The 20,994-nt window shown below is 43.9% G+C and overlaps 1 protein-coding gene across 21 annotated transcripts in view; it reads left to right on the top strand.

Moving 5' to 3' along the window:
* Nucleotides 1–20,994, top strand: part of LOC142000734 (eukaryotic translation initiation factor 4 gamma 3-like) — a 235,551-nt gene that overhangs the window by 66,330 nt on the left and 148,227 nt on the right. For all 21 annotated transcript variants that reach the window (XM_074975238.1, XM_074975227.1, XM_074975226.1 and 18 more), the window contains one exon: nt 17,401–18,216. In XM_074975238.1, coding sequence (XP_074831339.1) covers nt 17,401–18,216 — 816 coding nt within the window. The remainder of the gene's footprint in view (nt 1–17,400; nt 18,217–20,994) is intronic.

Raw genomic sequence — 20,994 nt, 5'->3', positions numbered from 1 at the left:
TGGAGAATGGCAAATTTTGGCAGGCATCCAAACTTGAGGAGAATTCTCCACAGAGCCTCACAACTGATGGAATCAAATGCTTTCATGAGTTTGATGAAGCCTATATAGGGAGGTTGATTATGTTCTCTGCACTTTACCGTTCGCCAACTTCAGGAAAAGATCATATCCTTGGTACCTTGAGATGGTCTGAATCTGCATTGTGATTCTGGGAGGATTTCCTTGGCAAGAGGGAGCAGCCAGTTAAGAATGCTGGTGAGGATCTTTCTGGAGGTGAACAACAAGGCAATTCATTGATCGTTTCCACAATCCGATTTTTCTACTTTCTTGAAGATGGTCGTGGTCATGATAATGGAATCCCTATGGTCAGCTAGGTTTTCTTCTGAATGCCAGATCTTGAGGATTAGGGTGTGAAGCTGGCAAGCCAGTTCTTCTCCTCCTCCTTTGAAGATTTTAGCAGGGATACTGTCAGGTCCAGATGCCTTATTGTTCTTCATCTGTTTGATGGCTTTCTTTACCTCAACAAGCGTTGGTGATGTTCTGAGGTCATCCTTAATAGGATGTTGAGGGATGGAGTCAAAAATGCTTTCTTCAATATTGGAGTCACTATTTAGAAGGTCTTGAAAGTTTTCCTTCCATTGTGCATTGACCAATTTGTTGTAAAATAGTATATCAAAGTGTGTGGTAGCTTTGTGATGTGAACAAATGGTGAATGTGATAGTCAATCTCATTTCCACTTGTGAGTCATCCAGGATTTGAAAACAACTTTCTTGTCATGAAACTACAGTACACTAGCCATTATTGAGAACTGTCCCCCCTCACATTTTTTAATGCCTGTATTTCATTTTTAAATCAACAATTTAAAGAATAGTTGCAGTAACTAGGAAGTGATTAAAACCAATTAATGATATCTCAGGCCTTGTCTAAACAGGAAAGTTTTACCAATTAGACCAATCTAGTTATACCAGTATAATCCTCTGTTTGGACAGTTTTATCGGGTCCAATGTAAGAGTGGCTTTTTCAGTTGAATTTAGGAAGGAGATTTAAGCAACATGAACTAAACTGGGGGGGAAAAGCACTGGAATATGAGTCTCCACATGAGGGGCTATGCTGGTATAACTATCGGTTTAAATTCAAATCTAAGCTTATACTGCCATAACTTTCCTGTGTAGATAAGCCCTCAGATTATATACAAAAAAGAAAGACCAACGTTAGAACAGATTAGAACATAATTATATTACAAATATAATTATAACTGATTAGGTACAAAAATGAAAATCCAGGACTTTGAGATATACTGATGAAAAGTGATATATAAGAGCAGTTAGGTATTTATTTATTTATTTTATCTCTTACTGAAAAAGTACTAAAGAGCTAATTTATTAAAGTACAAGAGAGCAGTAGGTAAAGAGAGAGAGAAAATATCCATTAAAAATCAAAGCCTAAAGCATCATGAAATAAAACTGAGTTGAAATAATGACACTGGATGAAAAAGTGATAGTACAATGTTATGGTTACATATCTAAACTAAAAAAACCGAGGAGTACTTGTGGTACCTTAGAGACTAACAAATTTATGTGCCCAAATAAATTTGTTAGTCTCTAAGGTGCCACAAGTACTCCTCGTTTATTTTGCTGATACAGACTAATACGGCCACCACTCTGAAACATATCTAAACTAGTTCTCAGTAAATTTAAGGGGTGGTCTACAAACAAACCTGTACCAAAGTAACGAAATAGGCTTTAATTCAGAACTCTTGTTATTTGAGAAGTGTCCTATTTAAGTCACTTTTATTCCAAAATAAGTGTGACCACACACAGACTTGCATTGAAATAACAAAAGGTCTGTGTTAAAAGTTAACCAGTGTAGTTCCATGGCAAGTTTGTGAAGGCCAGACTTAAGTCACTTCCATTGTGCATACTGTATAGACCCGAGCCTCTCGCACTTTGCACCTTCTGTATTCCTTTACATCAGTTCACAGTTAGTAAGGTTGTATGCCTTAAAGCAATGGAGAATTTTACCATATGTTTAATGACCTAATTAGGAATCAGAAATACTATGTGTGTGTGACAGGGCGCGCTTACCTCTCATGAGTGCCTCCTGTCAGTTGGATGCGAACCTGCACTCTTTTTCTGCTGGTGGTACTCCCTGTCTTTTGCCCTCATCAGGCGGGTCTTCAGTGGCTCAGCCTTCTGGCTAAGTCACACAATGTCTAAAATGAATGAAGCCCTTCTGGGGTAACAGATATCCAAAAAGGACGGTCACCGTGCCCTTGTTGGTATCTGCAGCCCTGCCTCTGGATTCAGTTCTCAGCCCTTTCTGGGCTAGCTTTATGTCTGTTCCTCCCCTCCAGGACTTTTGCCTTGGCAACTCTTCAGCTTTAACAGTTCTCTGGTGCCCCTTTAAGTCATGCCCTTCACTTGGGCCCCTAAACAAGCCTTATCCCCTCCTCGGGGCTTAGGCCACTTCCTCGGTGGCTGTTGGGCAGGACCCAGGATCATCCACTATTGTGTCCCAACTCAGGGTCCCTATAAACAGCAGTCATGTGCTGCTTCCCTTTAATAATTGCTGCTGCCTTCCCTGAGCTGCTTTCTACTTAGTCCCATCATCTGCTTGGGTTCTCTGTTCCGTGCTTGAGCAGGGTCTCTCCCAGGCCTCCTTGCCTGGAGAATTCTTCTGTCTTCCGGTCCTTCCTTCCCCTTCTGGTCCTGGCCAGCAACTGACCTGTTCAGGCCCTGCAGTTGTTTTTAACTGAATCTGCTGGGCTCTGATTGGCTTCTTCACTGCAGCCTTTTTAGGCAGGCCTGGAGGGCCCACCCTTTACTGCTCCTTTTGTGGGGCGGGGGGTAGTAGGACCATGAGGCCTCCAGCCGGGGGTCTCAAAGGGTCCAGTACACCCCGTCACAATGTGTAATGAAGGTGAGTTGATGTCTCTTCTGACAATCTTATTTATTGTATTCCCTGACATTTTTTGTGTTTAAAAATCTGACTTTAACATTGGGGTTGGGAGTGATTTGCATTTAATGTTCTTGGTTTTTTTCCCTTTATTTAAAAAAAAGTAGAGAAATAAACTATTAAAATAATCTCAGTCAGACTTTAAAGCTCACAGCAGACATTAAAATATCAGACATTAAAATAATCTCAATCAGACTTTAAGGCTCACATTTCATTGCGGGAAAATAAGCCTTTGTATGGCTGAACTAATTTTTTGGAAGGGTGCATTCTTAGGGCACAAGCAAATCACAACTTTCATTGTTTGCCCTAGGAATTCATATTAGTCCATATACACCGGGTCTGGCTACTGATGCCTAAAAGTGGGACGAACTCACTAGTGTAAACAGGGGTTACATCCCAACATAACCTTAAGAAAGCCAGTACCCAATGAACTCAGGAATTTCATGACTGTGGACTTGGATAACTGTTGCCTTACAGATGAGCTCCAGAATCCAAGCTTTTACTATCTTTTATAAGTAAGTTTCTTGGCTTCCTGATTGTGAAGTAAACCTTCTAAACATGAACTGAGGGAAAGAGGGGTGGCTTGTCCACACTATGGAGGCTCCAACGGCATATGTATGGTGCTGTGGCTACACTGCTGTAACCCTGTATTTTAGGTGCTACACCAACAGAAGGTGTTTTTCTGTTGCTGTATCAACACCACCTCCCAAGCACTGGTAGCTAGGTTGATGGAAGAAGTACTCCCGGGGGAATTCTGTGCCGCTACACGTGCACATAATTCATGTGCCGCGCATATTTTTATTTTTTTCCTCAGAAAATAACTTGTCAGAAAGTTGCTGCAGTTCCACCCTTTGCCCACCAGAGGGTGCTGTGGCGCTAGAACAGAGCAGCTGCTCCCAGCCAGCTCCAGCTAGCATAGGGAAGAGAAAAAATCATAGAATCATAGAATAGCAGGGTCGGAAGGGACCACAGGAGGTCATCTAGTCCAACCCCCTGCTCAAAGCAGGACCCAGTTTTTGCCCCAGATCCCTAAATAGCCCCCTCAAGGATTGAACTCACAACCCTGGGTTTAGCAGGCCAATGCTCAAACCACTGAGCTATCCCTCCTCCCAAAAGAGCCTACAGTGCCTTCTTCACAGCACCTGTCGGGCCAGTTCAGGAGACACACAGCGTGGGGCTGCTGGGGAGTCACAGACAGGGCTTCATAAGGGCAAATGCAGGAAGACACACTGGAGCAGGGGCTGAATGGGAGTGGAGGCACAGGGCCACATGGGGGAAGGGGAATGGCTGAGTGAGGGCACAGGGATACATGGGGATGAGTGGAGGGGGATGGCTGAAGGGATTCAGGGACACAGGGGGAGGGAGTGCAGGGCTACATGGGGGAAGGTGGATGTCTGAGTGGGGGCACAGAGAAACATGTGGGGAGGGGGTGCAGGGACACATGGGGATGAGGGGAGGGGCTGGCTGGGGGTGTGGAGGGACACATGGGGAAAGAGGGGAGTGGGTGTCTGAATTGGGGTGGAGGGACACATGGGGATAAGGGCAGATATGCCTGACTGAATGGGAGAGCCTGGGGGTCAGCCAGTGTCTGCATGGGGGAAGTTCCCTAACAATCCCACCCTGCCCCGCCAAAAAACCTGTTCCATACTTTTCACACCTATACCCATCAACCCTCCAAGTTCACACCCAGGCTCCTCCTCAGCAATTACTTCCCTCTCCCTCAGCTCCTCCGATACCCCTGACTCCCCCAAGCCTTTGTTTTGCTTCTGAGGGGTGCAGGAAATACAATTCTGTATTGTCGTTTAAATGAATTATTACTCAGAGTTCTGTATTAATATGCCTAGTAAGGAATCTATTTGTTAAAAAACATTTCCTGAATCTATTTTGTTGTCTATATTGTTTAAGACATACTTGCTGACAAGTATTTTGAAATAAATTACCAAAATAATTGAAACTGGTGCGATTATATTGTGTTGTTTTGACAAATAAAATATGCAGAATTGTGCAGAATTTTTAAATGTGCTTAGAATTTTTAATTTTTGGCGCAGAATTCCCCTAGGAATGAAGAATGCTTCTGTTGACCCAACAATGTCTACACCAGGGACTGGGTCGGCATAGATGTATCACTCAGCTGTTCCCCTGAATGTCTGAGTATCTGTGTCAGTCTACTTTTTAAGTGTAGTCTAGGCCGCAGTGTAAACTGATGCAGTGATGTCTGCCTGAGTAGGAGGCAGCCTTCAGCAATAACTCTGAAAGATGTGAATTTCTCCATTCATCTCAATATCATAATTATTAACATTGTAAACAAAGTCACTGGTGAACATGTTCACATCCAGCTACTGTGCTTATCCCACAAAGTATCTCCTCAGGAGCCATAAGATCTAAAAAAGAAAAGGAGTACTAGTGGCACCTTAGAGACTAACCAGTTTATTTGAGCATAAGCTTTCGTGAGCTACAGCTCACGGCTGCTACTCTGAAACAAGGTCTAAAGTGCCTGCTGTCCAATTTCACAAATCTTCTTCCCTTTGACAACATCGGTCATACAATTATGATGTTCAGTACAAAATTCTGCAGCATATGGAAACATTAGGATCAGTGTAAAATAAATTAAATGTTATATTAAATTAAGTAACAGAAGGGATAATGTAGTGCTTGAATTATTTATTTTTATTTTAATTCTGTAAGAACCTCAATTTTTTAACTTTCTCAAAAGCTGCTGTGGAATCTTCAGTCTGCTGCACTGGAATGCTGCATAATACAGGCGGGATATTGCTGCAGAATTTAGGTCAAGTTTGTCACAGAGTACACAGGGCTGTGGCTATGACTCTGTTGCAAAAGCTATAATTGGGAATGGAATCAGAACTGCCAAATTTCAGCCAAAGGTTGGTGAGATTCTGCATGTTCAGAGCGGGTTTGGAGTGGGTTTATTTAAAGCTCTGCTTAAGATTTTTCAAAATCTTCACCATGTTCATTTTTTAAACATGTAGTTGGTTTTAGGAAAATGGATTAATATTGGAGAACAAAAGCAGAAAACAGCCACCCTATATTGTATACTCGTAATATGTGCAAAATCAGCATCAGCGCTGCACTGGAAATGTTCATATCAGAACAAATGATGGGAAAATGTCAGTGCTGTCTGTAGACTAGATTCAGATAAACATTCTGAGGTACAGATGAATATCTGAACCCACTGAGATCTCATTCATCCAGCCCACCCTGTAGATATCATCACCACAACCACTCTTGTCCCCAACAACCCAGCTCGCTCCTATTGTTGTTTTCTTGGTGGGACATTGGTGAATTATTCCCCCTTTCTAACGTCTTAATGGAGAAGCAAGCAGGCCTCTGCTCTGCTGAAGTCTTCAGAGTACTTTAATCTCCTCTGTCCCCCTGTTTTCCTCTATCTGAATTTCAGACCTTCCCCCATTGCCTCCACTCCATCCCCAGAGTTCCCCTTCCTTTCCCTCCAGTTTTCCCAATCTCTGTTTCGGAAAATGTATCAGTAAGAGTACTTCTGTGACTGATGGTACCTACTGTATTCCACTTAGGGTTATACGCACGCACCATGCGTTTAGAGTCGGAGCTTTTGAAAGTAGTAGTGTCTGTTGGTCTGTGCATGTGTCCTTGTTCCATGCCCTCAGTTCCTTCTCACTGCCGCATGGTCCAAGTCAGAACCTCTTCTGTTCTCTCGTCCCTTGTGACGCACTTTTTACAATATAGGGAAAAAAGACTGTTTATTCTTGTCTGTAATTAGTATTTTGTTGGTTTTTGTAGTGGTTTTAGTGTTAGTAGTAGTTTTAGAATTTTAAGGACTTTGGGATGCTGTTTTGCCGTTTTCCCATTTCCCACTCCCCCCAGCACCCGCACTTGGGTACTGGATTATGCCAAAGACACCGTGATTCAAGATCTGTGCTTCCTGCCCTCGCTCGTTTTCGGTGAGCGACAAGCACCAGCACTGCCTTTACTGCTTGTGGGAAGTCCACATCGCATCCAGATGCAGTATCTGCCTCTCCTTCCCAGCCGGTAACAAGAAAGGCCGGGCTGTCTGCCTCAAGAATCACCTCCTGGAAGTCGTCGTGATGATGCAGTCGGATCCAGGCTGTGGAACCCCTCCTGTACATGAGCCTGAGGAGTCAAGGAGTGCGCCTCATACCGTGGAGCTCCAGTCTGGTTCCACTGATATCAGCGCTACGAGCCCCATGCTGGGGCCTAGCCATGAGGCAAGGACGCATGTGCATAAGCATGGCAGTAAGTCTTCCTCAAGTCCCAAGAAGGACGCTTCATCCTCTGTGAGTTCCAGCCATGGGGAAGCGGCACAATCCAAGGGTCACAAGCACAAGAAGAAGTCGCATAGAACACTGGACCTGCTGGTTCTGGTTACTGAGCCGCATACCCCTTCTGAATTGGTACCACTGAAGTCACAGAAATCATCGGTTCTGAAGCAATCTGCTGTTCCAGGCCGGATTCCAACTCTGGAACACATGCCGCTGACACCAGGAAGCTTCGAGTCTGCACCTAGATCTCATGAACTGTTTGAGGTGAGGGCTCAACATCTCCTGGTGCATTTGCTTCCTAAGGGAGCCCGCTCCCCTGCTTTTGGTCGTGTTCCAGAGTGCTCCCCGGTGATGTGCTCGGTTCTGCTGGCTCCCCTGTTGGAACAAGGATCTGTCTTCTAGGTATCAGAGGACTCCAACGGAACACAGGGTCCGCCTCTCCTGTACCGTTGGCACAAATATCCAAAGGTTCCGGCGGCTCGGTGGTAATATCCTCCCTTTCCTCAACACAGGAGCTATTGCTACCTTGCCCACCACAGCAACCACCTGGTTGGCCATACTGGGGGTCTTGGCCCCTGTATCTGCTTTTGGAATCTTCCTGATTGGCCTGAGAGGAGTCCCGCATCTTGCCACTCCAACCTTCATCAAGTAGACAATCGGAACCGGGGTTGGAGGATGCACTGGTTAGCCTGACTTCAGTGGTACCACCAGATCTGGATGTGGTTCCCCTTGTTGTCTCCAGATGTCATCGATTCCTTCCTCCTCACCAGACAACTACCGCCAGTTCCACAAACTGTTCCGGAGCGTAGCTGATGCCCTCCACCTTCCACTGGAGGAGATGCAGGACAGCCAACATCAGTTACTTGATATTCTGCATGCATCAGTACCTGCCAGAGTGATGCTACCAATCAACGATGCCATTGTCCAGCCAGCCTACACTGTCTGGCATACTCCAGATACTTGCACACCCACCCTCAAGGGGGCAGAAAAAAGATGCTATGTACCTACAAAGGAGTCTGAGTTTCTGTTTTCTCACCCCACACCCAATTTCCTAGTTACTCAGGTTGCTATTGAACGGGCCAGGCAGAAGTATCTGTGTTCCAGGCCAACAGAGAAGGATGGTAAGAGATTGGACCTTCTAGGTCATAAAGTCTTTTCTTCAGCCAGCCTTCAGTTTCAGATATCTAGTTACCTGGCATAACTAGCAAAATATGACTTTCTAAATTATGGCCAATTAGCAAACTTTGTGGAGAAGTTTCTTCAGCAGGATTATGACCACTCCAGGAAGGCAAACTGGTTGCCAGGATGATGTGCCAGGCCTCAGTAGATTCAGCAGACCTATCTTTGTGCCCAGTTGCATTCATCTTGTTTCCCCAGGGGGATACAGGACATAATTGAGGACCTCCCTTTCAGTGAATGTCACCTCTTCAACCAGAAGATCTATGATTCCCTGCACTCATTCAAGGACTCTAGAGCCATTCTGCAAATGTTGGGTATTTCTACACCAGCATCCAAGCACAAATTCTACTGCCCACCTCCTGCACGACAGTACAGCGCTCCTCAGTTCTTCCATCAGCAACCCTATGAACCTCCTCATAAGCATCAGAAGACCCAACAGTCCCATTTGCCTGGGTCATCAGCACAGTCCCCAAGAAAAAAGGGAAGATGAGGACTTGTCCTAGATCCGTCATCTCAACTGCTTCATATGCAAGCCAATCATATTTTTGCTAGAAAACGGCATGTGATTTACAGCTCTTGTTATGCAAGACGCTTCCTTGTACATAGATATCTGCCTGACCCACAGACGGTTCTTGAGATTTACAGTGGGCCCTTGTCACTTCCAGTACAGAGTTCTACCATTTGGTTTCACCACTGCTCCTTGGATTTTCACCGAGGTTTTCTCTGTAGTGGTGGCTCAGACTTAACATTTTAATCTCTCTTCACTTACTCTGAAGAATTACTAGGAGTGTCCCTCTGGCAGCACAATCCAGACGAGAGGCTTGAGTATCGACCTCCCTGCTGCTTCTACTCCTCTACTCCATAGGGATGACTGTAAATGTCAAAAAATTGACATTGGACTCCACATAGTCAGTGGAGTACAAAGTAATCTCCATTGGTAACAAAGGCCTCTTCAAGTTCACGTCTACTTGCAGTGTCCCTTGTAAAGTGCCATTTGTGCCATCGGCCCCAGTATGTCTATAGAACCAGTATTCAGCCAGGCAGCCCTAAAGAAGGGTCTTTCTGCTGGATGCACATTCAGATAGGCTCTCTGTCTACAACTCTTTCTCTTCTGCTTGGCCATTGAACCAACCCAAAAAGGAAAGCAAGAAAAACAAATACAAATGCTTACAAGACCATTGGATTTCCAGAAAAGATAGGCAGAGCTTTTTAAGTTGTATAGGGGAACGCTCGCAGATTAAGTGTCCAATCATATATCTGTTAAGTTCACATCTTGTATTACTCTCCATCCTTCCTTTTAGATTGATTAGGTCTGTCTTAGCCTCTATATTTTTACAGGGTCTCATTAAATTCAGTTTTGCAGGTTATATTCCAGGGTCTCAGAGACATTAGAGCTACTACTGTTGTTATAAGTTCTCAAAATTACAAGGGCCCTTGTGTAAAAAAACAACAAAAAAACAAAAAAAAAAACCCAACAACAACAACATATACAAATGTCAAAATGGAAGTTTATTCTGAATCATAATCACTCCCCAGATCTGAGACGTTGCAGGTATTCCCCTCTTCCTGCAATTACCAGAGGCAGTTCTGCCTTTACACCAGATCCTTTGCTTTCACAAGTGCAGAGCAGCACGTCAGCTCTCCCACCTCATCCATTAGCAATCCTAGAACTTATTTAGAATTTATTTTGGAATTAAACTAAACAAAATCTCCCTCCATCTTTAGGAGGTCAAGGTTTCTGGAGTTCTGTCCTCTGAATGGAGCCACCTGGCAAGTTTCTTCTCTCCATTTATTTCCCACTCCTCTAAAAATGCACACTCTGTCTGCAGACCTGCACTCTGCTCAGCATCTGGACATCATGCTCAGGCCTCCATATCCTTCCCCACACCAACGGTAATACCTCCAGATGCACCTCCATATGGTCAAATCACTCCTCCTTGGCACTTGTCCAGTTTCATATTAAGGGATGAGGAGCACCACAGTGAAACCTAAGAGTCCTTCCTACCAGAGAAGGGACTCAGTTTACCTGGGGGCAAAATATGAGTTTGAACCGCTAGGGGGAAGCTCACACCCAACAGTGGAGCCAATTGTTCCGGTCCAAATCATCAGTATGATGCCTCTGGGTCGACTTCAAATTCAGAAAAATGCCTAGGGGGCAGGGTATTCCACATATCAAAGACTTAGATCTAATGACTTTTGACAGGTGAGTATAGGAAATATTGCAACACAGATGCTTCCTCAAGCTCAAGGTGCCTCAAAATCCCTTTTTGTCCCCTCTTGAAGCTTGAGAGATGTCATAATACATCAAACCATTCTGCATACAGACTCACGTCTCCCTGAGCTGAGTCCCTTAAGATAAAAAGTGCTCAGGGTTCTACTCCAGATTCTTTGAAGTACAAAAACGATGAGGAATTTGAACCATATGAGATTTCAAAAGAGAGTGAACAAGTCAATGAAGGTGATGAAATTCAGGATGGAAATGCTCTCTTCTGATAATACTGAAATCACTTGAGGAGACCAGTAGAGGTTGCTGGACTTTACAGAAGCTCTATATGTGTTTTACAGTTAGGCCCTGTGATTGGAAAATTCTCTGGTTTGCCAACAGAAATCATCACTGCTGATACAACGTGATCTTTCTGCCTTTCATGGTTTTCGTGAAGTTATTGGGAGGTGATAATAACCAGATTGGCGAGTTTAGGATCTGAGCAACAGTCATCAGAACTGATCCCAAGAGACCTTGCAGCAAGTAATTCTGGCAGTGCTCTTCAGGCACTGGGGTTTGTGACAAACTTGAAAGAAAATCTCTGGACTCTCTGAGGATTGTCTATGTAGACGTCAACATTGACGCAAGGAGGGCTCTAGTCCTCTCAAGGTAGAGGATGTTTTTGACAAGGTTCAAGTACTTATCCATGAGATATCACAGAACCAAGTGACATACATCTGTTTTATGCAGCTCCCTGATCTTCTATTCTCATGCATAGAGATTACTCCATGGGCAAGACTGCCCATGAAAGAACTTCAGAGATTCCTCTTATGGGCTTGGAATGATTCCCAAGCAAGGTAATGAAAAGGAAAGATGCTGTCCAGTGTGATCAAGTCTCCCAGGTGATGGAAGCAGGAAATCCCTGTAATAGTAGAATTTTTCTTTCACCATCTGAACCTCAAAATCCTAACCACTGACACCAGCATTTTAGGGTTGCAAGGACGTATAGGACATCACAATACACAGAGAAGTGAGGTCAAACTCAGAGATGATTTTTAGAGCATCAGTTTTGTAGCAGAAAAAGAATCCAGGTGGGCTGTTCAGCACTTCTCTGATCACCTGAGAAAGATGCATGTCTTGATTTAGTCACAAAAACATGATGTACAAAAAAAAACATGGTGTACAAAAACATAAAATATTGAGATTATGTCTAAATCTGGAAGCAATGCAGATCCTTTCCTGGATGGAATGTCACTTAGCCTCCCTTAAGATGAGCCACATAAAAGGGACTTGTAACACAAATGCAAGCTGGCTACACTGTCAGCAGGTAAACAACTCAGAGTAGTCCCTGAATCAAGGTGGACCTGTTCACATTCAGTCAAAATGTGAAAATAAGAGTTTTCTTCATCAGAAAAGCAGACCAGAAATCACTGGGAAAATATGCTTTGACTCAAGGAAGGTTGAATCTGTTTCTCTTGCAAAAAGAAAAGGAGTACTTGTGGCACCTTAGAGACTAACAAATTTATTTGACCATAAGCTTTCGTGAGCTACAGCTAAGATTGGAGAAACAACAGTTTCTTCCCTCCTCTCGCCTCCCCAGAGATATGTCCCCGCACCCACTGACGGTCTCTTCATCCATTTAAACCCCAATCTGCAGCCTTCGGGAAGCCCAAGGAGAGGCTCATGGCAGGATGGGCTCCGTGTCTGCCCTGCTCCGGCTGCTGCTACTCCAGTGTCACATGTGCAGTGCCTGGGCAGTGTCCACTGTGGAGTGTGACCCTGGCTGGCACAAGCTGCTCTGCCAGGGCCGCAGCTCACCCCGCCTCACACCTTCGCCTCTAACATGGCGTCCATCAGCCGGGTGCTGCTTGCGATGGCTGTCGTCAGGAGTATAAACTTGTATCCTTTCTCCTTCCCCAGGAATCGGAGAGCAGAGAACTCAGAAAAGGTGCAGCCTCCCAGGAAGACTGCTAGGATGACACGCTGCACCTCCCAGGCAGGATTCTCCTCCATGAACGGCTCTGTAGGAGCAAACTCATTGCCATTCAGCAGGCGCACCACCTCCTCCAGGCTCAGCCAGCCCTTGCACTCCAGCATCCGATGAAGTGAGCTGTAGCTCACGAAAGCTTATGGTCAAATAAATTGGTTAGTCTCTAAGGTGCCACAAGTACTCCTTTTCTTTTTGCGAATACAGACTAACACGGCTGCTCCTCTGAAACCTGTTTCTATATGCTTTCCCTCCTGTTCTGCTACTAGGAAAAGTAATTCCAAAGATCAAGAAAGAGGAAGCTATGGCCATTCTCATTATCCCAGACAAAATCTCCTCTTTTATCTATTATTTGAACCTGACAGCGTGGCTTATGAATGGCATCTCCTAAACAAGATGAAATACTTCTCTAAAGGAATAAATTATTCTCCTAGCCTGCCATAGGCTTTTTTGCCTACATGAAGGTAAGGCTGAGCCCTGGAACCTCTGGACAAGTCTGAACTGTATATTTTAGGAAAAGAAGTCTAGCTTGAGTGTCTCCGATTGCAGGAGAGATCAGTCCCCAGAAAGGAAATTGTTGGGTAACAAATTTTCCATTATCCTTGGTCATATCTAATTCTATATTTATTCTGAGGGAACATAATGCAATTTCAGAACTGTAGCACTGCAAAGCACAGTGAAGGCACTATGGGTAGGAGCGCTGAAACATTTTACTTCTGGCTATTCCAGCATTTGGAGATCCCATTTATTTCTTAATGATTCATAATGAATAAATTTAGTATTTCAAAATATCCACTTTTTAATAGTTTTGTAAAAATGATTTCTCCTGGTGGTAGACTGGTTTTGGTCTTGTTCCATGTGTTAATGAATAGAGGTGCTAGACTAGTCCCTGAGTGTAGTTCCCAAACTGTTATACGCTGTCATGTAGTTGCCCAAAAACAGCTCTTTACACTATCCAAGTCCATCCCAAGATTTCGAATGGAAAACAAACAGATCATGTTCAGAAGAGATCCAATCCATCCTTAATAAAAATAGGGAATCCTCTACAAGGAAGTATTATACTGCCAAATGGAAGCGGTTCTCCCTCTGCTGTCAGCAATGTCACTTACCTGTAGAGGAACCTGGGGCCCTCTATGGACTATCTTCTTTCCATAAAGGCATCGTGTCTTTCCATTAGTTCACTGTGCATACATTTAACGGCTACTAATGCCTTCCATCCCCTGGTGGAGAACTGCTCTGTTTTCACCTATCCTACAACTCTGGGGTTCGTAAAAGGTATCATCAGAACCTTTCCCCTGGTATTAAAACCTATATCTGCCTGGCATCTGAACTTGATACTCTCAGTGCTTATGAACCTGCCATTCAAGCCTTTGGTCACTTCTTCTGTTTTACACCTTTCTATGAAAACAGCCTTCCTACCAGCAATCACTTCTGCCAGGAGAATGGGTGAGCTCAGGGCCCTCATGGCGGACTCTCCGTACTTAATCTTTCATAGGGATAAAGTGTCCTTAAGATTTCATCCCTAAGGTTCCCTCTGATTTTCACTTGAATCGAACTGTCCACTTCCTCTTTTTCTACCCAGTATCTCACATCAACAAGGATACAGAAGATTGAATTCACTGGGTGTCCACAGAGCTTTGGTCTGCTGTTTGGAAAGGACAGAGCCCTTTGGGAAGTCTTAGACACTTTGTTTCCATTACCGAGCAAATGAAGGGGAAACCCGTCTCTTTGTAAAGACCCTTTAAATAGATTTTGTGCTACATCCTCCTTTGCTATGAGCTCATAGAGTCCCTTCCCTACAGGTGTCAGGGCTGCTCAACCAGAGCACAGGCCACCTTGGTGGCTTCCCTGCAAGGAATTCCCCTCTTAGAAATCTGTAGAGTAGTAAATGGGGCTTAATACACACTCTTACTAGACATTATGTCCTTGTTCAAGCTTCATCCATGGATTCCTCCTTTGGTTCAACGATCTTTCTATCTGTGGTGTAACATACTTCCTCACACCCTCCTCCTCAATGAGTACTGTTTGGGAGTCGCCCACAGTAAACACCCTTAGGGACAAGCACTCAAAAACAAAAAAAACTTATAGTAACTGGAGTTGGAGCCGTGCGGTCCCTGTGGGTATTCACGACCTGCCCTCCATCCCCTCTGTTTGAATCTTCACTTTATTCACTGTAGTGTAGGAACTGGGGAGGTGGTTGGTGCCTTTTATGCCCTTGGTTCAGGCCACAGGGAGGTATAGGGCACAGGTATGGACCAACTGCTACTGAAAAATCTTCTGGTCACAGGCACATAGGGTGCGTGTGCAACCACAGTAAATACCCATAGGGACCACACATCTCAAATAATGCATTATGATATGGTAATTCACCTTACTTTTTCCAACCCAGCCTGATCTCTTTCACTAGCATACCTCAAAATGAAATAGAATCTCTCTTCAGTGCAAACCATACATAAATCCCCTTCATTTTCAGTTTTACGTGGGATAAATTTTAATTTTCACTGCTAGAATTTAAAACAAAAGTGTAAGGGTAGAGTGTAATAAGTCTTTTCTGATATCCTGAAGGTCTGAGGAATTTAGAAACTTAGTTTGTTTTATTATTGTTGGACTATAAGGTGGATAGGAAGTTGGCTAGATTGTCGGGCTCAGTGGATAATGATCAATGGCTCCATGTCTAGTTCGCAGCCGGTATCAAGCGGAGTGCCCCAAGGGTCGGTCCTCGGGCCGGTTTTGTTCAATATCTTCATCAATGATCTGGAGGATGGTGTGGATTGCACCCTCAGCAAGTCTGAAGAGACACTAAACTGGGAGGAGAGGTAGATACGCTGGAGGGTAGGGATAGTATACAGAGAGACCTAGACAAATTAGAGGATTGGGCCAAAAGAAATCTGATGAGGTTCAACAAGGACAAGTGCAGAGTCCTGCACTTAGGACGGAAGAATCCCATGCACCGCTACAGACTAGGGACCAAATGGCTAGGCAGCAGTTCTGCAGAAAAGGACCTAGGGGTTACAGTGGACGAGAAGCTGGATATGAGTCAACAGTGTGCCCTTGTTGCCAAGAAGGCCAATGGCATTTTGGGATGTATAAGTAGGGGCATAGCAAGCAGATCGAGGGATGTGATCGTTCCCCTCTGTTCGACATTGGTGAGGCCTCATCTGGAGTACTGTGTCCAGTTTTGGGCCCCACACTACAAGAAGGATGTGGAAAAATTGGAAAACATCCAGCGGAGGGCAACAAAAAGGATTAGGGGAGTGGAACACATGACTTATGAGGCGAGGCTGAGGGAACTGGGATTGTTTAGTCTGTGGAAGAGAAGAATGAGGGGGGATTTGATAGCTGCTTTCAACTACCTGAAAGGGGGTTCCGAAGAGGATGGATCTAGACTGTTCTCAGTGGTACCAGACGGCAGAACAAGGAGTAATCGTCTCAAGTTGCAGTGGGGGAGGTTTAAGTTCGATATTAGGAAAAACTTTTTCAGTAGGAGAGTGGTGTAACACTGGAATGCGTTACTTAGGGAGGTGGTGCAATCTTCTTCCTTAGAAGTTTTTAAGATCAGGCTTGAGAAAGCCTTGGCTGGGATGATTTAGTTGGGGATTGGTCCTGCTTTGAGCAGGGGGTTGGACTAGATGACCTCCTGAGGTCCCTTCCAACCCTGAGATTCTATGATTCTATGATTACTTGTCAAATTATCTCACTTCTTAATAATAGCATGGTGTTTTGCATCCTTAAAGCAATAAACAAATTACTAATCATCACAACAGTCTACTCAGGTTGGCAAATAGTAGTATTCCCATTTTACAAATAGAGAAAGTTAGAGTTGTGACTTGCTCAAGGTCACAGAGGGATTCATTTTTAGAATGAATTTCAGAATGTTGTAGTTCCTGGGTCTCAGTGTTACACGCCGTCCACTAAGCCATTCTGTCCTCTTCCTTAGAATTTAACTTACATTTATTTTTGTTTTGTGTTCATTGTCATTTTTAGGAAGAAGGGTCCTGTTTTGAGCAACAAAATCTCTGTAGGTTTCCAGAATTAACAAACCTATCTTCCGTAGTTAAGGTTTCTAAGTATGCTTTGCTCAAGAAAAGGGTGATTTCTTGAAAAGACTTTTGTTCTTAAAACTTCAACTGTCCATTAAATATTAAAGTTCCCCGAGAGTCTTGGTTCTCACTTTAGATTTAAAGGTTAGCTGCTGCTTCTGCAGTTCTTCCAAGGAGCTCCTGGAATAATGGACAGAACACAGAGTGGAGCAGTGAAAAGGACCCTAAGCATGGCTAGTTAAAACTAAATTGGTAAACTAATTTGTCCTTTTGTCCAATTTTGCAACAGAAAAGCTTCAAAAACAGACTGCAAGGAGAAACTGCTGAGCTTGAATTAATATGCAAACTAGATACCATTAACTTGGGTTTGAATAGAGACTGGGAGTGGCTGGGTCATTACGCATATTGAATCTATTTCCCTAAGTTAAGTATCCTCACACCTTCTTGTCAACTGTCTAAATGGGCCATCTTGATTATCACTACAAAAGGTTTTTTCTCCTGCTGATAATAGCTCATCTTACTAATTAACCTCTTACAGTTTGTATGGAAACTTCCAGCTTATCTGTATGTATATATATATCTTCTTACTATATGTTTCATTCTAGGCATCCGATGAAGTGGGCTGTAGCTCACGAAAGCTTATGCTCTAATAAATTGGTTAGTCTCTAAGGTGCCACAAGTCCTCCTGTTCTTTTTGCACATACAGACTAACACAGCTGCTACTCTGTAATCTGTCCTTGTAATGTTGTTTTTTTTCTTCCCTAGAAGAGAAGCCAAAACCAGATTCAGTATTAAAATCTCCTTCCCCAGTCCTCAGACCAGAGCCTAGTGGGGAGAAAAAAGATCAAGCTGACCAGACTTCTGAGGCTGCCTCAGTGGAACCACCACCAGAACTTCCTCTTGCTGCATCACCAGTCCCTCTTGTTCCTATTGCTGCTGCTGCTTCTAGTAAATCTACATTCACAGCTGACTCAGAGGAGAGCTGTGAACTAACTTCCCCGAAAGAGGAAACAATGCCTATATCCAGTGCCACACCCTGCACAGAAGAATCAGACCCTTCACCAGTAGAAGAGGCTGATGCTGATACGTGCAAGGAGCCTAGTACTGTAGCAACTAGTGATATTCCAGTGACTCCTAGTCCTAATCTAATTAATGAAATTAATGGAGTTAATGAAAAAGTAACTGCTACAGATGGCATAGCAGAAATAGTTCAACAGGAAGTTGCACCATTGACTCTTGAATTTGAGATTTTGGAAGGCCTTCCTGCAGAAGTGGAAAGTGTACCATCTTCCATTGCTCTTTCCACCTTTCCCTCTCCTCCTCTAACTCCTCCTATTCCTGTTTCTGCTGCTGTTACCACTACAACACCTCCTTCCCCTCCTCTTCCTCCTCCTCCTCTTCTTCCATCTCCAGTTTCCCTCCCTGCTGTTCAGGGAGATTTAGATGGAGAGGAGAGCAGAAGAACTACCCTTAATGAAGTTGTAAGAGATACTCAAAAGAAAGAAGAGGTGGAAGCAGATGGGCAACCGGAGGAGAATGCAGAGTCTCAGAATTTAAACTCCAGGAAGAACCCTGTACCAGGTAAGTTCTTGACATTATGGTCCAGCATGCATTAAACTTGAGGACAGAGAGAAAGGGGGGTTATTTGGGTACCATTTTTATTCAGTGTAGTTCCTTCACCTTCCCTCTGTCCCCACCCCTGGATCTAGCTTGTACCAAATCACCACTGGTTTAATCAGAGAATGTTAATCCTTAATTAATAAGCACATCCAGTAAAACTAATGAGGTTATTACTGTTTGATATACTATGTAACTCTGATCTTCATATAAGGGATAGGTTATTAGATGTTCCATAAGAATGTGTTATTTATTAAATATATCTTAGGATTTGTTCACTTTATGTCAGCTTCTGGTTTATTTTGTTTCAATGGGGGCAGGGGACAGAACTGCACCCCATGTGTGTCCAGCCAGGAAACCTGAAAGACATCACTCTCCTTCTCTCTAACACCAGCTGGCTGGCTGAACAACCAGCTTCTTTTGATTTCTCATCCTGCACCAAAAACAGCTGTAATATTCATCAATCCTTGAATGTGAACCTTCTGAGCAAGCTATTTCATAGCCTTGCATTTTGGACAACAGTGTCAAAAAATGATATTTCTGAAAGTGATAAATGAGTTGGACACTTACGTGCTTTAGATGGCTGAAATGCCAAGTGTAACACACTAGATCTACCCAACCTAACTTAATTTTAACAGTGCATCCATTTTCCACTACGAAAGCAATGTTACAATATACCCCATCACATAAGTAAAATGGTCTTCCCTGCTCAAGAGACTTTATTGTTATACCATATTTCAATATTTCTGGTTTTAAAAAAACAAAAACAAAACTATACATAGTAGTCCAGGAAGGTTGAAAATTGTTTATGAATGATTTGGAACCCAGAAATTAGATGCAAAACCTCTGTAATTACTTCTAAAGCCTGCATTTTTGTCCCAGAATTGTTAACTACATTTGGTTTAAACTCTCCTATAAGAACTTTGTGATTCTAACTTTAAATGGATTAGTTCACCCAATTTTTTTTTATTTGCTGCATTTGCTTCATTTTACATGGAAGGTTGTTGTTTCTGAAAACATAAAGGGTGGAAAATTTGTGAATCAGTGCATGATTTGCATTTAGCTATTCTAAAGGAATGTTGGGTATAATATTATGAATAGGTTTATTTAATAATTAACAGGACCAAATGTTGCTAAAGCACCACAGCCTCAGGAACAACTCTGACATCATAATCAAAAAGGCTGACAAAGGAGGTGCAGTCGTCATCATGAATAGGTAGGAATATGAACAAGAGTCTGCTAGGCTGCTCTCTGACACCACATTCTACAGGCCATTACCCTCTGATCCCACTGAGGGTTACCAAAAGAAGCTACACCATCTGCTCAAGAAACTCCCTGAAAAAGCACAGGAACAAATCTGCACAGGCACACCCCTAGAACCCCGAGCAGGGGTCTTCTATCTGCTACCCAAGATCCATAAACCTGGAAATCCTGGACGCCCCATCATCTCAGGCATTGGCACCCTGACAGCAGGATTGTCTGGCTATGTAGACTCCCTCCTCAGGCCCTACGCTACCAGCACTCCTAGCTATCTTCGGGACACCACTGACTTCCTGAGGAAACTACAGTCCATCGGTGATCTTCCAGAAAACACCATCCTGGTTACTATGGATGTAGAAGCCCTCTACACCAACATTCCACACAAAGATGGACTACAAGCCGTCAGGAACAGTATCCCCGATAATGTCACGGCAAACCTGGAGGCTGAACTTTGTGACTTTGTCCTCGCCCACAACTGTTTCACATTTGGGGACAATGTATACCTTCAAGTCAGCAGCATTACTATGGGTACCCGCATGGCCCTACAGTATGCCAACATTTTTATGGCTGACTTAGAACAACACTTCCTCAGCTCTCGTCCCCCAACGCCTTTACTCTACTTGCACTACATTGATGACATCTTCATCATCTGGACCCATGGAAAAGAAGCCCTTGAGGAATTCCACCATGATTTCAACAATTTCCATCCCACCATCAACCTCAGCCTGGACCAGTCCACACAAGAGATCCACTTCCTGGACACTACGGTGCTAATAAGCTATGGTCACATAAACACCACCCTATACCGGAAACCTACTGACCACTATACTTACTTACATGCCTCCAGCTTTCATCCAGACCACATCACACGATACATTGTCTGCAGCCTAGCTCTAAGATACAACCACATTTGCTCCAGTCCCTCAGACAGAGACAAACACCTACAAGATCTCTATCAAGCATTCTTACAACTACAATACCCACCTGCTGAAGTGAAGAAACAGATTGACAAAGCCAGAAGAATACCCAGAAGTCATCTACTCCAGGACAGACCCAACAAAGAAAGTAACAGAACGCCACTAGCCGTCACCTTCAGCCCCCAACTAAAACCTCTCTATCAAGGATCTACAACCTATCCTGAAGGATAAGGCATCACTCTCACAGATCTTGGGAGACAGGCCAGGCCTTGCTTACAGACAGCCCCCCAACCTGAAGCAAATACTCACCAGCAACCACATACCACACAACAAAAACACTAACCCACGAACCTATCCTTGCGACAAAGCCCGTTGCCAACTGTGTCCTCATATCTATTCAGGGGACACCATCACAGGGCCTAATCACATCAGCCACACTATCAGAGGCTCGTTCACCTGCACATCTACCAATGTGATATATGCCATCATGTGCCAGCAATGTCCCTCTGCCATGTACATTGGCCAGACCGGACAGTCTCTACGTAAAAGAATAAATGGACACAAA

This window comes from Natator depressus, chromosome 18 (assembly GCF_965152275.1).
Source record: "Natator depressus isolate rNatDep1 chromosome 18, rNatDep2.hap1, whole genome shotgun sequence".
Lineage (NCBI taxonomy): Eukaryota > Metazoa > Chordata > Testudines > Cheloniidae > Natator > Natator depressus.
This window is presented reverse-complemented; position numbering and strand designations above follow the sequence as displayed.